General features: G+C 41.5%; 1 protein-coding gene and 1 long non-coding RNA gene across 3 annotated transcripts in view; one reads left to right on the top strand and one right to left on the bottom strand.

Moving 5' to 3' along the window:
* Positions 1–173: 173 nt before the first annotated feature.
* On the top strand, positions 174–5,039 carry LOC133267851 (uncharacterized). Its single transcript, XR_009742890.1, has 3 exons — positions 174–208; positions 2,864–3,105; positions 4,755–5,039. It is a non-coding gene; the product is annotated as an uncharacterized LOC133267851 (long non-coding RNA).
* MYO5B (myosin VB) overlaps positions 4,083–20,766 on the bottom strand; it is a 148,928-nt gene continuing 132,244 nt past the window's right edge. The window contains exons 30-40 of one of the 2 annotated variants that reach the window (XM_061450482.1): positions 18,783–18,860; positions 15,412–15,610; positions 14,669–14,762; positions 13,301–13,444; positions 12,059–12,210; positions 11,624–11,713; positions 9,270–9,420; positions 7,820–8,105; positions 6,551–6,725; positions 5,394–5,474; positions 4,083–4,600 (exon numbers count right to left, since the gene is read on the bottom strand). In XM_061450482.1, coding sequence (XP_061306466.1) covers positions 4,448–4,600; positions 5,394–5,474; positions 6,551–6,725; positions 7,820–8,105; positions 9,270–9,420; positions 11,624–11,713; positions 12,059–12,210; positions 13,301–13,444; positions 14,669–14,762; positions 15,412–15,610; positions 18,783–18,860 — 1,603 coding nt within the window. In that variant the 3' untranslated portion in view covers positions 4,083–4,447. The remainder of the gene's footprint in view (positions 4,601–5,393; positions 5,475–6,550; positions 6,726–7,819; positions 8,106–9,269; positions 9,421–11,623; positions 11,714–12,058; positions 12,211–13,300; positions 13,445–14,668; positions 14,763–15,411; positions 15,611–18,782; positions 18,861–20,766) is intronic. The other variant, XM_061450483.1, reaches the window with a different exon arrangement.

Here is a 20,766-nt window from a genome sequence, read left to right as displayed (position 1 = left end):
TTGACGAATCGGAGGAACCGGACCCTGAGGTGTTGCCCTGGCAACGGCGATGGGAGGCGCGGGCCTGCTCCCTCCGTACCTCCCTCCCGGTCCGGAACGAGTCGCCGCTGAGCACGCCGAGATCCGCGGGACCGCTGAGGAAGGCACCTGAGACTCCCAGAGGCGGCTGGGGTAGCCCTGAGGGCAGCGACGTCCGCGATGGGGTGAGGTGACCCCCGCCCACCCCCCGAACACTGGGGTTTAATGGAGGTTTGGTGGCCCGGCCGCTCCTGTTTCCCACCTTTAGTTCTGACGAGAGTAGGACTTGCTTCACGGTCTTCAGAAGGACTCTTCGTCACGGACTGTAGTGATGGGACAAGGGGTAATGGTTTAAACTGAAACAAGGGAGATTTAGGTTGGATATAAGCCAGAAACTCTTTCCCTGTGAGGGTGCTGAGGCGCTGGCACAGGGTGCCCAGAGAAGCTGTGGCTGCCCCATCCCTGGCAGTGTTCAAGGCCAGGTTGGACACAGGGGCTTGGAGCAAGCTGCTCTGGTGGAAGGTGTCCCTGCCTGTGGCAGGGGTTGGAGCTGGAGGAGCTTTAGGGTCCCTTCAGTACAAACCATGTTGTGATTCCATTTTATTTCCATGCAATGGTAAAATGCTAATTCTTCAGTTGAATACGGTCAGAAAGAGTACGTTTGCACAGTTTTGTTCACTTGCTGTTGAAAATGGAGGAAAATGAATAGTTGCTTCAAATGCATCTTTTCCAATTTTGTCTTTTGCATATCACACAATGGGAGGGTCACCTCTGGAGAAGTCTTTCCGTAGTGGTGTCATCACAGTGTTTCAGTTGAAGTATCCGGATAAGTAGCCACTGCGCTTAAAACTCTTAAACATGCCCCCCATTACTTTTTCACTGACACAAGTCATTTTAGAGACTGTAGAATAAACCACATGAGGAAAAAAAACATTTGTGATGCATAAATTCAGTATTTCAAAGCAAGTTCCTGGTGAAAATGTAACATGTATGTTGCCCTGGATGTCAGACAGCACAGCCTGAACCTCACATTTGAAATGGTGGGTTTGTAGTGGTGGTGCTTGGTGTGATTTGTGTTTTTTTGTTTTTGTTTTTGTTTTTTTTTGTGGGTTGTTTTTGTTTGTTTGGTTTTTTTTTTTTTGAGGGTTTCATTTTTGGGTGTGGTTTTGTTTTGTGGTTTTTATTCCTAATAGCACTTTTCTGAGATACATTATACATGTGAAAAACCCCAGTACTGGTCAGTATTGTTTTCTTACTAGGAACTTACTAGGAAAAAAGCATCTTTGTAGACCTCTGCAGAGTGAGACTTTATTGGCTTACTTATAAATCCACAGACAACTTTTTATGAGAGAACAATAAAAATATCCCCACATTTTAATGCTTGTTTCGGAGAAACAGTGGTTGAGAAGTCAGTTACCTTAGTAACAGCTAAAGGCACACAGCGGGAAAATGCTCAACTTAATATTTAAACATAAAAACAGATCCAGATAACAGCCAGCTTTCTCAAAGCCATGCTTGGTGTTAGATTTGCTCTTTAAATAAAGAAGTGCCAATCTGAGGAAAGAAAGGCATGCTTGAGCATAGCAATTTAACAAAATTCACATTTGAAAACAAATAGCTGTCAGAAAAGATAACATATATTAAAGATATTTCATAGACAGTCCTCTTCAAGACGGATTTTAATTGATAAACATCATTATCACCAACCAAGGCATTAAATCCCAGTTCCCATCTGCACTACCTAGAGTTTTAAAGTATTTTAAGTATTTATACTGTATGTATAAATTATGATCCTGAAAATGCCAGTGAAAGACCATTATCCCCTAGAAGGCCATTAACCACACTTCACAGTTGCAATCAGCAACAAAATTGTTGCAGAAGTGGGTTCTGCAGCAACCTGTCATTTCGTCTGCATGCCAACCATTGCTTTAGTCAATCTGTTGTTAATTATACTCTGAACACTTTACATCAGAGAGAGGTAGAGACCTGAAGAGCCCAAGAGGAAACTGTTGGCCTAAGATGAATTCTGAAAAATAGCTCTGTTTAAACAGTTTTACAGAAAGACTGAATGCTGCTCTGAATGATTTTTTCTGTAATTTTTAGGTGATTACCACTATGGGGTGGGGGGAGAAAGGAGTAAGATACAATTAAAAAATTAAATTGAGAGCATTGCAAAAACATTCATTTGGAAATGTGGCGAGAGGTAGGTGTAAGAAATAAAAGTATGGTAGATGAGTGGGTGACAGAAGAGCATGGGTTCACTGGGCATAGACCACAAGACAGTGGCATTACCCTTATATATACGAAGGGGAGATGAAGGCACTACTGAATGTAAGCAGTAGATGCAATGCTCGAAGACTGTCTTTTGGAGGTAGTGTTGGTGCCACACAAGAAATCGGTTTTCTTCTATAATTAGTTGGGTGACAGGGGCAAAGATAATTTCTCGGCCTTAAATTGGTCCTTCACTGGTAACAGCCACGCTAAACCATGGTCTGTTTGAAGCAGGGTTATTTATTCACCGGCACAGACCAATATAATTCTTCACAGCACTCATCTTTCTCTTTAAAAATGTGCTTTTTGGATAGCAATATACATATATAGTACATACAGGACCTATTACAGTTTGTATATACATTGATTATATACATGATGTTTAAATCAAAACACAATGCTTATCTAAAAATGTGACTGCAGCGTGGCAGGATTTAGTGTATCTTTACAAGATTTCACCTACTTTAATCCTCTGAGCAGGTAGGGTACCTGGTGATAAAATTTGCTATTTGGATCTGATTTACACCAACTAAAAGCAGTCAGATAATAAGAAGTTTGTGGGTTTTTTTTGCAGGAACCACAACCACAAAGTTCAGATAGACTTAGACAAGAGCACTATGGAAACCACTCAAGGTGATGAGAAGAGAGGGGCTTTTGCTGCATTTTGGCATGCTGAGCTCCAGTAGAAGGATAGCCACTGACCACTTTGCAGACCCATCACTATTAGGATCACTGCAGCACATCACTCAGCCATGGCTTTTCCCCATCTCAGTGAGAAAAGTGGCTCCGTAGAAACCGATTATTCACCACATCATGGTACGTACTGAGAAAAATAAATGACTTCTGCTGTGAGGAGCTGGCCCCTTACAGTGTCTGCATAGTGAGATCAGGGGGTTGGTCCATTTTAATTTATAAGTCAGGTTAAAAAAAGCGCCTAACAATTTGAACTGATTGCAGTTGTTCATTGAATTTTGTTGTAGACAAAGAGTTCATGCTCACTGTTAGAGAAATACATTACTAACACACTGACATTTTTTTTTGTGTTACACAGAAACATTTCATTGCTTATCCACTCCCTTTATTTTAGAACTATGTATTCTTCATTTATATAACCACTGTATTTGCACAGCTGGTAAAATTCCAGATGTCTGTCAGACTGAATAGTTTTTCCACAGTCCTGCTACAGCTAGGAGTAACCCACTGAACCAAAGTGAAGACCTGATGATTAAATCGGGCTGTGTTAGCACATCTTATCTACACATGAGATTCTGACACAGGCCATGTAAGTATATGAACCTCGATAGCCACTGGATGAAAAGTTTCTGACTTTCAAAAACACAGGGAAAAGGCAATAGCAGATATCAGGGTGCAGCTTGTGTATACTAAACCCAGGAAGCCTAAGACAGTCTTAAGATAATTTCATGAGAACAAAACCCTTGCAAGTCACTAATGTAAATTTGGTAACAGAAGAAAATCCAAACATGCCATTTCCCATGAAGCAGATTCACTGGATGCATTTAGGAGGAGCAATAGCATTTCTTAAACATAGAATTTGGCACAAATTCTGTGTCAGTGGAAACAAGCAGTGTCCAAGCCCATAACCTTAACCAGCATGATAAATACGTACTTGCACTTTCTGCAATTGACTTTCTCAACTCACTGTTGTGATAGGGTTACTAGCAAGAACAGGAGGCAGGATTGCTTGTCACATGATTAATACCTATAAAATCACCTGGCTATCAGACAAATTACATGTCTTTAAAGGAGGCAAGCATGTCTCAGATTTTGGTCTGGATTTAACTCTCATTTCTTCCTAGACACCTATGGAAACCAGGGGGGATCTCACTCCCCGTTCTTTTTTGTTAGTGTCTTTTGGAGATGATTATGGGCTTTGAGTGTAAAATCAAACAGTAAGAAATAAATCTACATTTCAAATGTCATTATTTCTGAGCTGCAAATTACTAAAAAAAAACCCCAACATCACATACAGATCAGTCTGTTTTTAACTGTGTAGTTTAGCATCCAATTATCACTATGTATTCATTTGTCTACAAGCCTGTTTGGTCTGTATTTAAAGAGCTCCTTAAATGCCTTTCAGGATTTTTCTTTCCTTGCTGGAGATCTCTGGGTATGAGAGGTGGGCTTAATTGTACTGTCTTCAGACTTTATTGAGAAATTCCAAGTTGAGAGAAGCAGGGAGATCGATAGAGTCCATGGTTATGGAGGATGGGTTGAACGGGAACAAAACTGGGAACATGTGCTTGAAGTCTAACAGCAGCTGCGGAGGGTCATTTCGCTCTTGCAAGTGCATCTATAGGAAGTGTAGGAGAAAAAAAATTAATTTAGTTGTTGCCTTTTCTTTGCATTTGTCATGTTTAATATCACAAAAGTTTGAGAATGTACACAATTCTAGAGATACCGCAGAAAAAAAAAAGTGAGAATTCTTTTGTTCTTTAATGCCACAGCCATCTTTTCAGCAAATATCTACAGCAACTTCTACAGTGACTGTAGGAAACACTGCTTCAGAAGAACCCAGATACATTTTGTGCATGAACACAAAGCAAGATACAGGGCTTGGAAACAACATGACCCCCTTGTACAGCAGCAGCAGCACTGCATGTTACCTGCAGACCATCTTTGATTCAGCTACTTGGTGACAGAGACATATTCTAGGAGTAGCTGAACATTATTTCCATTTCCTTTTCCTGCCTCCTCCTTGTGAGCATTAAAAGGTATTCGTGTTTCATTTATTTATTTCTCCTTTGTTACCATTTTCTATCTTCTATCTCTGAAGTAACTCTATTTCACTGATGCTTCGCTGACTCCTGCAACCTTATTTCTGTGTTGTGTTGCTACTGAAGAGCTTTGGAATAGCTGAGCTGGGAAAATGGGTGATTATTGCTCATTGTGATTAACAGGCCACTTATCCCTGCAGCTGTATGTTGCAAGTAAGCATGTGCACATGCTTACTTGCACTAAATTTGGGACAACATGCAGCAGCATGCCTATTACAAAACATCCGAGTTGGTAATGACTTAATACAGATTAGTACTTAATACAGTCATTAGTACTATCTCCTCCATTTTAAAGCCCTTGAAATTTACCTGTATGTCTCGAATGAAAGCTACTGTCACGCGCTCTTCAAACTCATTCACCGGAGTGTAGAGATTAAGTATCTTTACAATCTGTTGAAAACAAAATAGGATTACAGACAATCACGAGAAACCAAACTTTTCCAGAATACAAAACACCACTAAAAGCTTGTCTTGTTATAGCCATAACCAAGGACAGGTTAGACAGGGCTTTGAGCAACCGTGTCTAGTGGAAGGTGTCAGGGAGGATCTAGATGATCTTTAAGGTCTCTTCCAACCCAAACCATTCTCTGATTCTATGATAACAAGTCTCCCATGACACTACTGAGAAGCAGAAGTAGCACAGATATCATCCTGGTGTTTCTTTGCTCACTCTAAGCTATGGAGAGCCTTTACAGGCCTATAAAAGCCACTTCTTATGGCAAAGATGGTCATCTGGGAATACACTTGAACAACAGATTTACACAGGGACTCCGTTCAGTTGACACAGTGACACAGGTGACCACTTCCCAGTACTTCTGATGTCACCTCTGCAACACTTCTGAAGCTTCCTCACTTCTGCTCCTCCACTACCACCCATTGGCTTCTCAAGAACACATGTTCAAGACAAGGAGACAGAAATACAGGAGAAAGGATCTCCAAGCACTGGAGATCAGCTCACACCTCTCACTTCTTTCCTCCTACACCATTATCAAATGAGGACCAGGCAATCCAGCAGCAAAAAACATGAGTTCATATCCTTCTGGAATGGAGTCTTATAGTTTAAGGTCAGAGCCTGCCAGCTTACATGGGTAGTTATCAACTTCCTGCCCCAAATATGAATCTTTGGTGGGCATCCTGCAGACCTAGCCAGGTTAGACCCTGGGAAATGGCAATGTGTGGGTTTAAAATTCCAAGTGTCTGACTTATATCATGAAGTCTTTGGGGCTGGGTTTCAACTTTGCATGTTTCTGGAGCTCCAGTGTCATCAGTGCCACTGTAGGAGAGGAACCATTGCGGAGACCACCACTGACAGGGGTTAGTACTTACCAGTAGTCCTCAAAAGGACAAGGTGCCCCCACCCCTGGAATGGCATGCTGAGTCCAGGCACTGAAGAGCTGGCACCAGGACACCACCCTTTCCCATTCCTTTGGTTATCCTGTGGTGTAAATCTCTGCCCTGCTCCTTACCTGCTGGGTCGTGAGTGATGTGCACAAGGAGCAGATGGCCTCAGCATCTTCTGAAGTTTTCTTTTTCAGCTGCAGAAGCTGTGCTGCCTGAATCAAGGGCTCCAAAGTTTGTGCTGCTCCACTCTCCTGCAGATTTTTCGCACGGATCCATTCCTCCAGCTGGCTTATGTTAAACCTGGGTAAGCAACCAAGATAAGACATAAGCTGACAGCGCAGAGATAAGACATAACATCTGAAAAATCCTCTACATGACTCAAGGTATGCTGCAGTGCTGGTAGATGTGACTTTTTGTGATTCATATTTGTGATACACATGACAAGACAGAACCAGACCAAAGCTTAATACTCAACAACTCAAAGCAAAATCTATATTCTAGGTACCTTAGAAATAGATGAGCTATGTAACAGCTGAGCACAAGAAAAGCACAAGGGCTGTGCTTTTGTACAGCCTTTATGTTTGTTCAGATTCAAAAGTCAATTAAGCTTTTGACAAGCTTTCAAATGATAACAAAATCCTGCAAGATACACAAGTATCTTTGAAAATATTTACACAAAAAATTGCCTGTGCCTGTGTCCACTCCCAGGCGGATGGGGAACATGCAAAAGATCCACTGTGGGAAGGAGAGAGGGTAGCAAAAAAAAAAAAAAAAGGTTTAAATCACTTTCACTACGAAAGAAGTTGATAGATTTATGCCAGGGCTGATAAACATTCATGGCCCCTTTGTGGCAGGTTTGCACTAGATGCCTTTTCAGATTTCAACCCTTATTACACCACTATGCTAAGACAGCAATGGGGAATGTAGGCCTCTCATCCCAGCCCAGCAGATCCTTTGCTGCCACTTCTCTGCAGTTCATGAGAAGCTGGAGGCACTGCACACAGGAACAGGGGTTAACATCTTTAAGGCTGGAGTCTTTGACACTACAACATACAAAAATCAGAGACATGGCAGAAGGAGAGAACCAGAGACTTCTCCATCCCAGTGTCCAACCTGTCCTACATCACCTGCTCAGTCTTGGTGAGAGAAAGGTGGGGAAAGCATACCCCAGAGAAAATTAGTATAACATATATTTAATTCACAAGTGGCACAGTAAACTTCATCACACAGGCATTACACAATGGGGGTTAGATTTAACTGCATCAGTCCTCTGCTGAATCCAGTTTCCCTCCTTACTTACACCATTGCATTTTATTTTCCTATTTTCCACTACCTTATAAAATTAACAAGGCTTCCTTAAGTAGGTACATCCCTGCCCCAACTCACTGTCCCACCTTAGCTGCATGCCCGTGCTCCACGAGCAGACATCCTTCCTTAATAGGAGGTTGTTCAGGGCAACTGCATTGATCATGTAGAACAGCTGCTTGAAGACCTGCTGCACGATCTCTGGGTCCATACCCTGGTCACACATGATGGTGTGGAATGCGTTCAGCTGGCGAATGATTTCATCTAGGCTGTAGGAGCTGTCACCCTCTGCCATGCTGGAGGAGCGATTTCTGTAGCCCATTGGTTTGACACCAGAAAGCCCTTGGATACTCTCATTTTCCAACACCGCAGACACTGAAAAAGGGGGGAAAATGAGCTAAAAGCACTTCTATCCACCTTTTAGTCACTAGAGGCAAGAACTGATCCCTCCATGAGCAGTTCCAAACATGCAGCAGTCTCAGTAATGCAACATGATGGATGCTGTGAGGTCTGAAAGCAGGACAGATCCATGAATTGCTAGTTTACTATGATAATACAAAATAGTTAAAGCACAAAAATATATCTATAAGGTCACACTTTTTTTTTCCTTGGTGTTATTACACAGAAATCACTTAAGATGCTGCAGAAACAGGCAACAGCTCTCTTTTGAGCTGTAATCAGTTCTCTCTGTATATCCACCACAGAGCCTTAAATTCTGCAGTTAAAGTGATTAATTGGCTCAAAAGATTGGAAGAAATGAAGATAGATTAGAAGTAATAACAGCCTGACTAACTGATAGAGGAACAGGACAAATTTCTACAACAAGCAGGAGGTACATGCAGTGATGGTAGGCAGTGATGCCATCTGGTATAGCCAGAATTTGTGCAAGGACTTTTGGAGGGTAAAGGGAAAGAGTCCCAGATACAGAAGGGACCAGGCTGGGAGCTCAAGAAAAACACTAGTAGCTAGAAAATATAAAGCACTGAGAACAACCCCTCAATTAGCTTAGCGATGAGGAGGACTAATGTAGATGGGGAGGCAATTCTTCTCATACTGGCTCACCCTGGCAAAACAAGGGCTTTATTAGTCTCTTTTTTTCTCTTCCCAATTCTCTCCTCCCTCATAATGTGCATTTCCACCCATAAAAAGCTTAACTGTGAACATGATATGGAGGAGAACTGTGCTCCTACAGACCCACCAGCACCACCTCACCTCTGTCACCACCTCTCCAATAGAAATGAAGGGGGTATAATTTATCACTGGGGGGTGGGAGGGGGGATCCCTCATCTCTATTAGTTTCTATCATAGGGGAAAATATAAATTCATCCAGGTCTGCCTCCCTAACTCCAGGTCACTGCTAACACAAGGACCTCCTCCAAACCAAGCCCTTATGTTTTGTAACATATGCCTTCTGACCAACTACAGGCTTTTCCTTTGTGGTGAGGTCATTCTAGCACCATACAAAGGTCTGAAAAGCCCTCAGAGTAGATAACTACAGTGAAAAAAAAAACACCCTCCTAAAGGCTAATGTGAATTTACCAATCATGTGATGGAATGTGCCCTCTGCTATCTTAATGAGCTGCTGGTAGATCTGGATGGAGAGGTGGTCCAGCACCTGGCGGTATTCAGTCAGGTCAAAGTTCTTCAGACAGTGCTCGTTCTGTTTAGGCGTATTTTGTGTCATGAAACCCTGAATGAGAGATTAAAACACCTAGTTTCATTATTCCACCTATTTATAGTCCAGTAAACCACTCTATTAAAAAAAAAAGCAACAAACAAACAAACCCTTACAGTACAATATATCCAGAGATGTTACCAAAGGACATTGTTACTCTATTATAGGAAAGATCTAGACTCATAAATCACCTTTGATTTACTCAGCCATTTGTTCATAAATTATTACTACAGGTCTGCTTTTTGAAGAAAAGTACCATTAAGTGAGAAGTCTGCCATTTTAGCTTTAGCAAGGAGCAACATCTGTATTAACTGCAATATATATATGAACTAGAAAATGACATTTCAGTCACTGAGAAACTTTTTCTAGCTATTTATCCCTGTAAGTCACAATTATTTATGGGAAACCAAGTATTTTGAGATTGATAGTTTAGGAAATAATTTAAAGAAATTTAACCCACATGCTGTATGCTTTGACAATATTTTTAAAGATCTGAAGTGTGGAAATCTCTCCAAGTAACTGAATTTATTCCCTGCCTTTTGCTGAAGCAGCAGCTGACCTCTGATCCTGCCATGGATGCTGTAGCCACAAGTTCTGGGCTCAGACATTAGTGCTAGTTTTGCTGCCAGAAGCAAATGTGATCTAACTTAATTCTGTAATCAGCACAGCCACTTTAATTGCCTGTTCATATCGTTTTCTTGTTTTGACACCAATTGATAGCTATGAAACTTTTTCTGTTGTTTGCTGACTAGTAAGATATAAAAATACAACATGTACAATTTGAGTTGACTTCAGAATTTCTCCATTTTTCTGAAAAATTCTATTTGCATTGCCAGACTGCATTTAGCTTGGGATTTCCTTTCAAACCTGTTTCCTTTCAGATAGGTTGGATTTCAGATGAAAGAGCAGCATTTTGAAAACTGTTCAGAATTATTTTTCCCCTTTGCTTTTCCACCAAATTATCAACTTAACTTGCAAATAGTGGTTCACTTAACATAGTAAATTATAGCAAAGAATCTGAAATTTAAGTTTGGGTTCCCTTTTTTTCCTACCCTGCTGGTTTTCTGGGGATTTTCCTGAAATGTAATGTTCTTATCCAGGCAGAAGAGGGCGAACAGGAGCTAAACAATGAGTAATTATCATCTAAATTAATTTTCTTTTTAATTTAAATCTTGGAAGTCCAACACTGAGTTTTACACACCAGTCATTATCTTGTGAATGACCTGAATAGTTAATTTGATTCTATGATTTTTTTTTCATTTATTCTTAAAAGCTTCATTGCTTAATATATCTAACACAAACCAAAACTAAATGAGAAATGACGTATTTAGCTCTGTTGAAAATCTTAATACCCAGAACATATGGCTATAAGGATGGCAGTGTGTGATGTACTAAGAGGACTATTACGATCCGATTTTCTCAGATCAGCTATAATAAAACTTATTTCACTTATGAAATATTACTAAGGTGGCAAGAAATGAGAGGATTTATTTCCAAAAGCTTACATTATGATTTTCATTTTTGCCCTCTCAAAGTGTGGTTATTTTGATCTAGTTGAACAGAACAGGAAAAAAACTATCAGTAGAAACGTTAAAAAAAAAAATTGCAAAATTTGGGACAATTTTCCCCGCCTAAAAGTCATGGTTAATGAAAAGCTGCAGGACCTACTAGAACTAGGAGATCAGCCTTCAAAACACCCTACCAGAAGGGAATCCCCTGTTTGGACAAATCAAAGTGCATGGTTGGCTATGAAATTTAAACTGTTCTGTTGCATGTGATGTAGGGTTTGTGCCTTCAGGTCTCAAATGTTGAGATCAAATATCAGTGCAATGCCTCATGAACATTTGGTCCACTTCAGACTACACAGAAGGGAGAAATGTTTCACCATGACGGTGATTGCCCAGAGAAGCTGTGGCTGCCCCATCCCTGGCAGTGTTCAAGGCCAGGTTGGACACAGGGGCTTGGAGCAAGCTGCTCTAGCGGAAGGTGTCCCTGCCCGTGGCAGGGGCTTGGAACTGGATGAGCTTTAAGCTCCTGTCCAACCCAAATTAGTCTGGGATTCTGTGATTCTAGAAACTGCCTCATGTTATATCCAAATTAACCAAAGAGTGAAGTCAGAGATGATCCCTGACTAGAGGGAAGCCACTAGACCCAGGAGACCTGACAAACCTTCCTGGAGGAATACCAACAAACTCAAGATCAATGATGAGTTTCTTACCGCATCTCCGCTGTACTGCTTTAAACAGTGCAGGAGGCGACGTGTATTCGCCAGCCAAAACGATGTCATCTCAAAATCATTACTGTGTTTCTGGAGGAGCAAAATTAAAGGAATGTGAGACTCCCCTCCTTCAGTGGGGGATGCTGGCATAGCAAAACAAAATCATTTTGAGTTTCCTCATTTAGAATCATAAAGCTCTCTCTCTGCAGATGGGCAATATTAGCCATTTGTTCCCTGCAAACATTCTATTTTTAATCTGTAAGTGCAAACAATTATATTGCTAGAATATTAATTCTCCTTGTTCTTTTAAAAAAGGAAGCCATAAGAGTAATATGGTTTGAAAATCACTATGAGAGCTGAATATCACACCTTTTGACATGCTTATTACCAGCTTAGATCATCTCAACCCCAGGACAAGAGAAAATGGATACCTACCTTCAGCACTCTCTTAATGCCATTGATGGTGGAGGTGAGCAAGGAGTGCACTTTCTGGTCATCATTGATGTAATCCGCATGTCTGATGCACATGTAAAGGATATAGGCAGGAAGGCAAGGAACAGTAGCAGACACCGCCTGGGGCTTGAGATCTAGAAGGTTTAGTGAGGGTTTTTTTTGTTTGTAAATCCTCTCAAAATTCACCAACTAGCAGGGAAACAGTGAGCACCTGAGCTGTACTTGTAACCTGGCAAACCTGTCTGCCCCAACCCTGGGAGGGCTAGAGTTTGGCTCTGTGACTTGCATCCCTCTCTGCAACATGGACGCAGAACCAGAGGTACAACTGCAGGACAGATGGACCTGCTGGAGCCTGGCAAAGCAGAAAAGTTGCAACACTACGCCTCAGGAGAGTAGCCTTGTCTGCATTGAAGTTTTTGACAGCGTCCCGTTTCACCTTATGGATGCATAGGTAGCATTAGATCTTACTTAACCATATAAAAGCCTACCCAAGAGGCACACAAACAACCTTAGAAAAGCCTCCTAAGGCTTTTAGGACTTTCTCCTGCAGAGTATAACCCCCACCACTGAACTCATGACGTAGTAAATCCTTTCCTTTATGATACTGAATCCTAATGGCAGCTTAGGGAATTTGCAGCTTCTAAAGAAAAAGCCTGTTTGATTAGGGGAACTTCAAAGACCACAGCAATGGGCTAGCACTGCTCTTTGAACACTTTTTATATCCTTACTGGTTTCTTCTGGGGTTAGAGAGGGATGGTAAATACTAACACTTTAGCACAACTTCCCTAACAGCATTGAATAAGGGGATGCTACAGCAATTCCGATCAGACCTTCAAGCACAAAGGAGCTCCCAAGTTTATTATCTGTTATTTATCATTATCATCTCATAAACCAAACTACTTCTGTTCCATTGCTGCACAAAATCCACAGGGTCTATCCTTTGCTATCCCCTCCCTATCAATTACCACACTGTATGTAGTTCAGCAAGTTACTGCCTGCCCTACAGCCTCCTTTTTTGATATTTTTTTTTCCTATTCCTAAGGATTATATCCATGCTGGTCTACCTACTTAGTGCTGCACTGATCCGCCTACCAAAACTGCTGTCACCACAAACATGCAGCCCTCAGAAAGGATTAATTTAAGAAGATCTATTTGTCTACCTTGAGATCTCAAGTTTACAAACTCTCCCACTCAAGAGAAGAAGGAAACAAGCAAGCTCCTCACCTGTAATGAGGTTTTGGATGAGAAGTGGCTCATCTTCCTTATAATATTCCAACATGCCCTGAAAATTTTTCTCCTTCCTCTGAACTGCAACTTGCATGTGACATTCACGCTGCCTTCTCTCTGCTGGTACCACAGTCTGGAATGCTGTGAAGAGGAAAGAGCATGAAAGGTGGTACCTGGCAATTGAGAACTTTTCAGTTCCTCCACAGCCCTAGAGCAGACACCAGGACAAAAAAGTTATATATTGTTTCCAATAATGTCATTATCTTCAACAGACTTATAGAGATATAAAGGACCAGATCTTGAATTACCAGTCAGCAGTAGTTCTGACTCTGAATGAAAGAAAGAGCACAAAAGCTGGATTTAAGGAGGGAAAGATGAAGTAATTTTTATTTTCTAAGGAACCACAGGCTAGAAAGTAATAACTCTGTGGGAAACTTTTTAGTGTATGGCTTTCACAGAGAGGAAAAAAAATAGCCAGACAATGAAAATACACTGAAACATCGCATCTCCTGGCTGGCTGTAAAGCTGAAGAACCATGGTGGCACACCATTAAACACTGTGCTTCCATAAAAGCTTAATAAAAGAGAAAGGACCAGCACACAAGTACTGCAGGAAACAGCAGCCTGCTGCATGCAAATTACAGTGACAGAGACCAGCTGTGTGAGCTATGGAAGCTCTCCAGTTATTCAGCTTAATTTCACTTAATGCCTAGTTTTCAAAAATTAGCTCATGAGAATGGGGATCTCTGACTAATCATGGCATCTCCAGAGAATGGGAAGGTCCTTCTATACAACACAGATGTCACATCTGAGATGTTTTCTGATCAAGCAGAATATATGCATAGATTTTAATCCTAAGTGGTTTTAATTCCTCCTTAAAATTGCCATATCAGCACACTTGCCTGCTAACCATTGGTATCCTCTCTCCATCTCCTCGTGGGTCACATCATCAACAGCAATGAAAGCAAAAAGGTTCCTTTAAATACCCTCCAAACCCTGATACACCAAGTGTCAGACCATCATCTCCACCAAGCGCTCGTCCCCCATCACTTCCTGGGCCCACTTCAAAGTTTACCATGTTCAACAATGTTAACAAGCTAAAGCTATAGCAGTGCAGCTGTACTTGCTCGAAGGCAGCCTAAGCATGACCCAGGAGCACCATTTGGACATTCGGTTCCCTGCTGTCACGCCAGCAATTAGCTCAGTGCTTGCTCCTAGTTCAGTGCCAGAATGAACAAAATCTTACAAAACCTGCAGGGACCAACCAAAGGCCAACCAAAACCTGCAGGGACCAACCAAGGCCAACCAAAGAAGCAAAACCAGACTGCTGCTCCTGCACCCCAATGTCTACTAACGGCCAAGTCACCTTGAAAATCTTGGACCTTCTTTATATAAACCTTCAGCTCCTTCTTCAGCTTCTTCTCATTCTTTTCCAACTTCTCTAGCAATTCTTTAAGATCCTGAAAAACAGAAGATGCATTGGGTTTAAAATAAAACATTAAGCCCAAGAACAACTCTAATGGGGAGTTTGCAGCAGGCGATACTTGCAACACACCACCCAGAGCATTTTACTCCTGACTTTTAATCATGTAAACAGTTCCAACACTACTTACATACTAGAGTTTAGAAAGGCAAGAAGTCCTCACCTGAACTCAGAAGTGACCAATGTTCACTCCAGATACAGGAGGTGAGATAGGAAAGATTTATGACCAGCCAAGGCCAAGTTTTTGGAGTTAACAACTGCCCTTCCACACTCCCAATAAATGCAAGTAAGAAGAAGGATTGTGTTATCTGTGTGCATAACTACACGTTACAGTGATCTCATTTGTTAGGCAGTGCCACAAAGTGGACAGGCTTAAAGAAGATGAAAAATAAAAATAAAGCACCTAGGAAGTTACAAAAGTCATACAGCCATTGAACAATAGTCCAAGGCCAAGTACCAACACTCCCCAATGCTCCAGTGGGAGATGCTGAAGGATTCTGCAGAGTTCAGGAGGTGTGAAAGTGACCCCAGTGCCTTTCTTCCTATTCATGGTACCTATCTCCTTTCTCTCAGCATAGCTTTTTTTTTCTTCTTCCTTAGGCTGTGTTTTTAGTACAGCCTCTTACCAGATTCTCATTGGTGAGACGTGTAATTTCTCGCTGGAGTCCAAACTCCACCTGAACCTCTGGAGAGAGCTGCAGGGTCTGCAGGAAAGACTCCTGCTGCTTCTCCATCTCTTCTTTCATTGCGTCCATCTGGTTCTTCAAATCTTCCACCTCCTCTTCATGTTCTCTTCTCTGATCCTGTAGCTGTGCTTCCAGCAACCTAAGAAAAGGACCACACCTATCAGCCTGTGTTTTCAGCATTGTGGTTGTAACCACCATTTACATCCTTCAAAGCTGGCCAACTTGGGAGATGTTCCCAGTCAAATTCCAATAAAACTGACACAAGATGGGATATAAGGAAGAAATTATTTACTGTTAGGGTGCTGAGGCACTGGAATGGGTTGCCCAGGGAAGTTGTGAATGCTCCATTCATGTCAGTGTTCAAGGCCAGGTTGGACAGAGCCTTGGGTTGGCCTGGTTTAGTGTGAGGTGTCCCTGCCCATGGCAGGGGTATTGGAACTTTATGATCTTAAGATCCTTTCCAACCCTAACTATTCTATGACTCTATGATTCTAAAGGGGTGCTGTGGCTATCACTGGTACATTTGTCTGAAAATTGTCTGTCATTGCTATACTGAAGATCAAATACTTGTGAAATTAAGAGTAATGAGATCAAAAGTCTGGCTTTTTTTTTTTTTTTTAAAGGAAGTACAAAAACCCCAACAATTCCAAGAGCTGTAACAGTATCACAAATTTGAGTTCCTTTACTCTTTCCATTAGCAAAAAGCAAATGCATGGCAAGAAATCCATGCAGATCAACACGTATGATCTTTTTGCAAAAGCTCAGCTTGAAGGGCATTTGTTTTTGTGCTCATTTCCTTTCAAACTTTGGTTCTTTACTCCTGTAGTAGTCTCTAAATATTAAGAGAATCCCAGACTGGTTTGGGTTGGAAGGGAGCTTAAAGCTCATCCAGTTCCAACCCTCTGCCATGGGCAGGGGCACCTTCCACTAGAGCAGCTTGCTCCAAGCCCCTGTGTCCAACCTGGCCTTGAACACTGCCAGAGATGAGGCAGCCACAGCTTCTCTGTTGATTTTCTGTCATCTTCATCAGTTCCTGCTTTCAACATTGCTACTGACTTTGCCTGGACCCTTCAGCAGGGAGAAAAAAGACTTCTACTCCATAACAAATTCTACCTCCATGACACACACCTGACAGAAGCCATGAAAACCAGCCCTTCTCCCACTTTTAGGTGGGTACCAGACTTTAATAATTTGTCCTGCCAAACTTTCCTACTCCCTCTTCCCCTACTCCAGGTCTCCTTCTAGCCGTGCCCTGAGCCTGTGCACAAGGACAAACTTGGGCAGGAAAATGGCGAACTAAAGTATGCTATTTAGTGAATGCATTAACCAGCTATTTCTTAAAACCATTAATCCAAGGGAAGAATGATTCATTGCTTGGATGTTAACTCCCCTCTGTACACACCTGATGGGAATGTTGATAAACCCACCAAGTGACATCGTAAAGCGTATTCCCTGCCCTCTGGTAAATGGAAATCTCCCCATCAGTCCCCCAGCTCTTTCAAGAAGACCAAAGAAAGTGACTCCAGAAGCTATGAGGACTCTAATGAAGGGCCAGCAAACGCAAAATACTAGTCCCAAACACAGAGACTAATTAGTCACATTACACAGGGTGATGGTGGCAATGAGGAAGATTGACAGAGAGGGATAACCAAGTCGTTGTCCTTCCTGTAGCTCATTGATGTGCTCTTCTGGGCAGAGCTACAGACACTACACCCCAGGCTCATGGGCTTTGTGTCTTTGTGACACTGATGAAAATGGAAATCCCCAAAGATGAGGAAAACTGGTGTTGACAGCTTCACATTCACTCAAGACACACACAGACATGGAGCTGTGCCAGTGGGAAAAAGCTACAACTCTGGGAAACTCATGGAGAAACTAGGAAACTCATGGAAATTCACACCTGAGAGCAGTTCCCCTGCAGGAACAATTAAGCATGGACTATTTTTACTGTTTTGTTTTTTAAAGCCTGTATAAAAGAACATATACTTTCTACGAAAGATCTCTGCATAAGAGGTATTAATCATGCTCCGAGAGCATGGGGTTTGTTATTGTTATTGGAAGATCTAAATAACCCAATCTCTACTCCTATTTTCTCTATCCCAGCCAAAACCAGCATATCCAGCAAAGACAGAAAATCATGTTTTCCTGCTGTAGAAACCTTGTCAATAATGCATGGAGTCTCGTAATCATGTCAGGAGTTATATTCTTAATAGGCTTGGAAAATACAGGCCCACCATGAAATTAATATTAAGTACTTAATTTCCATTTTATTTCTTCACATAGGTTCAGATTAACAGTGAGCTGCCTGCAGAAAAACATCCCCCTTCTATGAATTTCCTGTATTGCTTTGGAAAACAGATGAATCATCCCTCTTATTGTTCCTGTTATTGTTTGGTTTTACTCTGATACCTATATATCAGACCACTTTAGACTACTTCTACAAAAGGTTTGTTTCCCTCTCTATAATGTCCTTAATCACCTCATTTCACCTTTTATATATATATTTGAATATATATATATATATTTGAGCCTCATAATCACCCTGTAGAAGAGCACAGATTAATTAACATTTAATTATCAGCTATTCCAAGCACCAGGTTGAGCCAGGAGAAGAATCCAGGGGTCCTTCTGCCTAGCTGTATTTCTAAACCTTCATTAACTTGGAGGTGAGAGATCATTACAGAGCAAGCATCATCCCCAGGAGATACGGAATTTGCAGGTACTGCCCCTGTGTATCCCGCTGGATATTTGCTCACTAGATCCAGACATGGGAAGGATGGCACTGGGCGTCCACCTTCCTCCTTATACCTACAGGCAATGCACGGATGGGAGCACACAATCATGCAAAGCAGACAGCATCGCAATACAAGCGCGGGGACTCTACTTCTGACATGTCAAGAATGGGGAGAAAGCATTTTCAGGAGGTGTCATGTCTTAATGCAATTTGCAAAAAAACCCAAACAAATTCCATCTAAAAAGGGGCTGGGTTTTCTTTGGCATCGTGGATATTACAGCTTCCCAACACCTTTATCTCACTACTTCCCATTAATGTAATAGAATTCTCACTGAACCACAGATCAGGCATTAATGGCAACAGCCACCAGCAGCAATGCCCAATTAGAAACACAACTCCTCTGAAAATTAGAGGAGGGTCTCATTTCCTCCAGATTCCTACCTCTGGCTGCTCCCAAAGAGGACAACAGTTTCCTATAGAGGACAACAGGACAACAGCAGAGGAAGGGAAAGAAACAAAAAGGCAAGTGAAAGGGGGAGAGGGGAGAAGCAGCAGGGGGAAAGAGAAAGTGTTTGACCTGGCAACTTGCTTTAAACCTTGATAAGCCAAGCCGAGCTCTCCATCTTCATTGAGATACCCCCAGTCCTCAGTCATGCTAGAAATAACGGACAGAGAAAGGAAACAAGAAGGACAGAGAAAGACAAAAGGTCAATTGCAATAGAAGGGAAAAAGGTGCAGAACCCGTATTAATTTAGTTTTTAAACCACACTTTCATTACACTGTATTTCCTTTTCCACCCTGCTGAAGGAGAAACATGCCCTGCCTGTGCTCCATATGACACCCCTGGTTGGTGAAGCTTTTCCTTCCTCCCCAACTATAAAACATGTCCTTGTGCATTCCCTTCCTGCCCAACCCACTGCAGTTAATATGGGAACCCAACATCATTTGGGTTGGAAAGGATCATCGCAGATCACCCAGTCCAGCCTTATAGCAGGTTACCATCATTCCTGGGATGTTACTACTTTTACCAAAAAGCCTGACTCCTGGATTTCAGAGCCTGAGTTTTTCTTTCTGTATGACTAAACTGTTTCCATATGACTGCAAAGAAAATTTGGGAAGCCCACATCACACCAGCTGGCTTTAAAACCAGGGAGGAGGAAACAAGGACTGTGAGGGATAAATCAGAGAGCAGAAGTCAGCACAAGGGGTAAGGAATTGCTGCCCAAACACAGACAGGGTAAAATTAAAGGCACAGAATGATCCTTAGCAGCTCCCAACAGGCTGCTCCCTGTCCCAAAATTTAAGCTGGAACAGCCTGCAAGCACTTCCAACCTACAGTGCAAACACAACACAACCCCCTATTTTATTGCTTACTGATCACTTGGAACAGCTTACTTCTCTTCCAGACCTTCTATCCTCTGGCACATCTCACTAATAAGACATTTTAAAAATGAGTTTCTCCATTTCATTCCTTTTGCAGCAGCTTGCACTGATCTAAATAATACTTGCACTGATCTTTCTACTAAATAAATTTTCTTCCTTGTACTTTAGCAGGATCAATCATCAAGTCAAAACCATCAGCCCTTCCTCAGAGCAAACTTTGGTCCAAACAGCCCTTGGGCATTTGCTTCCTTATATCTTAGGTAGAAGGATCTTTATATCAAATCTCTCCTATACCCAATCCAGGCAGAAAAATGCCTCATGTCTCTTGTCACTTAAATACTAAAAGATTCCTTTTAACAGTTGAGTTTTTGTTGATTTTTTTCGTGTTTTGTGTTTTTTTTAAGGTCTAAAAGGCAGGAAACTCATTCGTCTTTTTTAATGAGGTGTTGAACACATGACAAAGAGTGATATAAGCTGGTCAACCTGACCAGGAACATTTGCTACAGCCAGATTTTACTTAGTTTTGATGTCAGTTTAGAAACAGTTTTTCTTTCTGGAAATAATAAAAAAAATAAATAACAACAACAACAAAAAATCATTTAATATATCATTAAACTTTCAGACCAAGAATAAAAGAACTAAGTCAACATGCATCTCCTGTTTTGAAAAGAGGTGCAGCAGATGCCATTCCCCAGCAAACAAAGCTCTGCATATTTAAGTGCAAAAGAACAACACAAAACTTTCCACAGCAAATTTTCACACAAGGAAAGCAGTGAGAAATATGATGCTGGAGCACCACCATGAAAGGATTCAAGAGGTGTCTCACCACTGCAGACAGCTTGTACATCTATTTTAGTGTATGAGCACAGCATTTCTCAAAACTAGCAAATATTTCAGGCATTAACATCTGGAAAATTCATCATGAATTTAAATTGAAGTCTTCTTCTCACCTCATGCGTAGCAAGTTTCCAAAAGAGTACATTGGCTGACTGATACAGGGAGGTTTATTGGTCTGATTTGGACTTATTTGTTAGTAAGGCGTTTTTGGGGGGTTCAGGTAATCTTAACAGAACATGTGCTTTGGCACTGAAACTCAAGAAAAAGCCCAGGAAGGATCCTCACTATTTATTTATGTCAGTAATATGGAAAATCTCACAAAACGAGCAGCGTTTTTAAGA

This window comes from Pezoporus flaviventris, unplaced genomic scaffold, assembly GCF_033815535.1.
Source record: "Pezoporus flaviventris isolate CSIRO_AGI_PZ_B2104156 unplaced genomic scaffold, CSIRO_AGI_Pfla_v1 ptg000010l, whole genome shotgun sequence".
NCBI lineage: Eukaryota > Metazoa > Chordata > Aves > Psittaciformes > Psittacidae > Pezoporus > Pezoporus flaviventris.
Note: the sequence above shows the minus strand (reverse complement) of the source record. Positions and strands in the feature narration are given on the sequence as shown.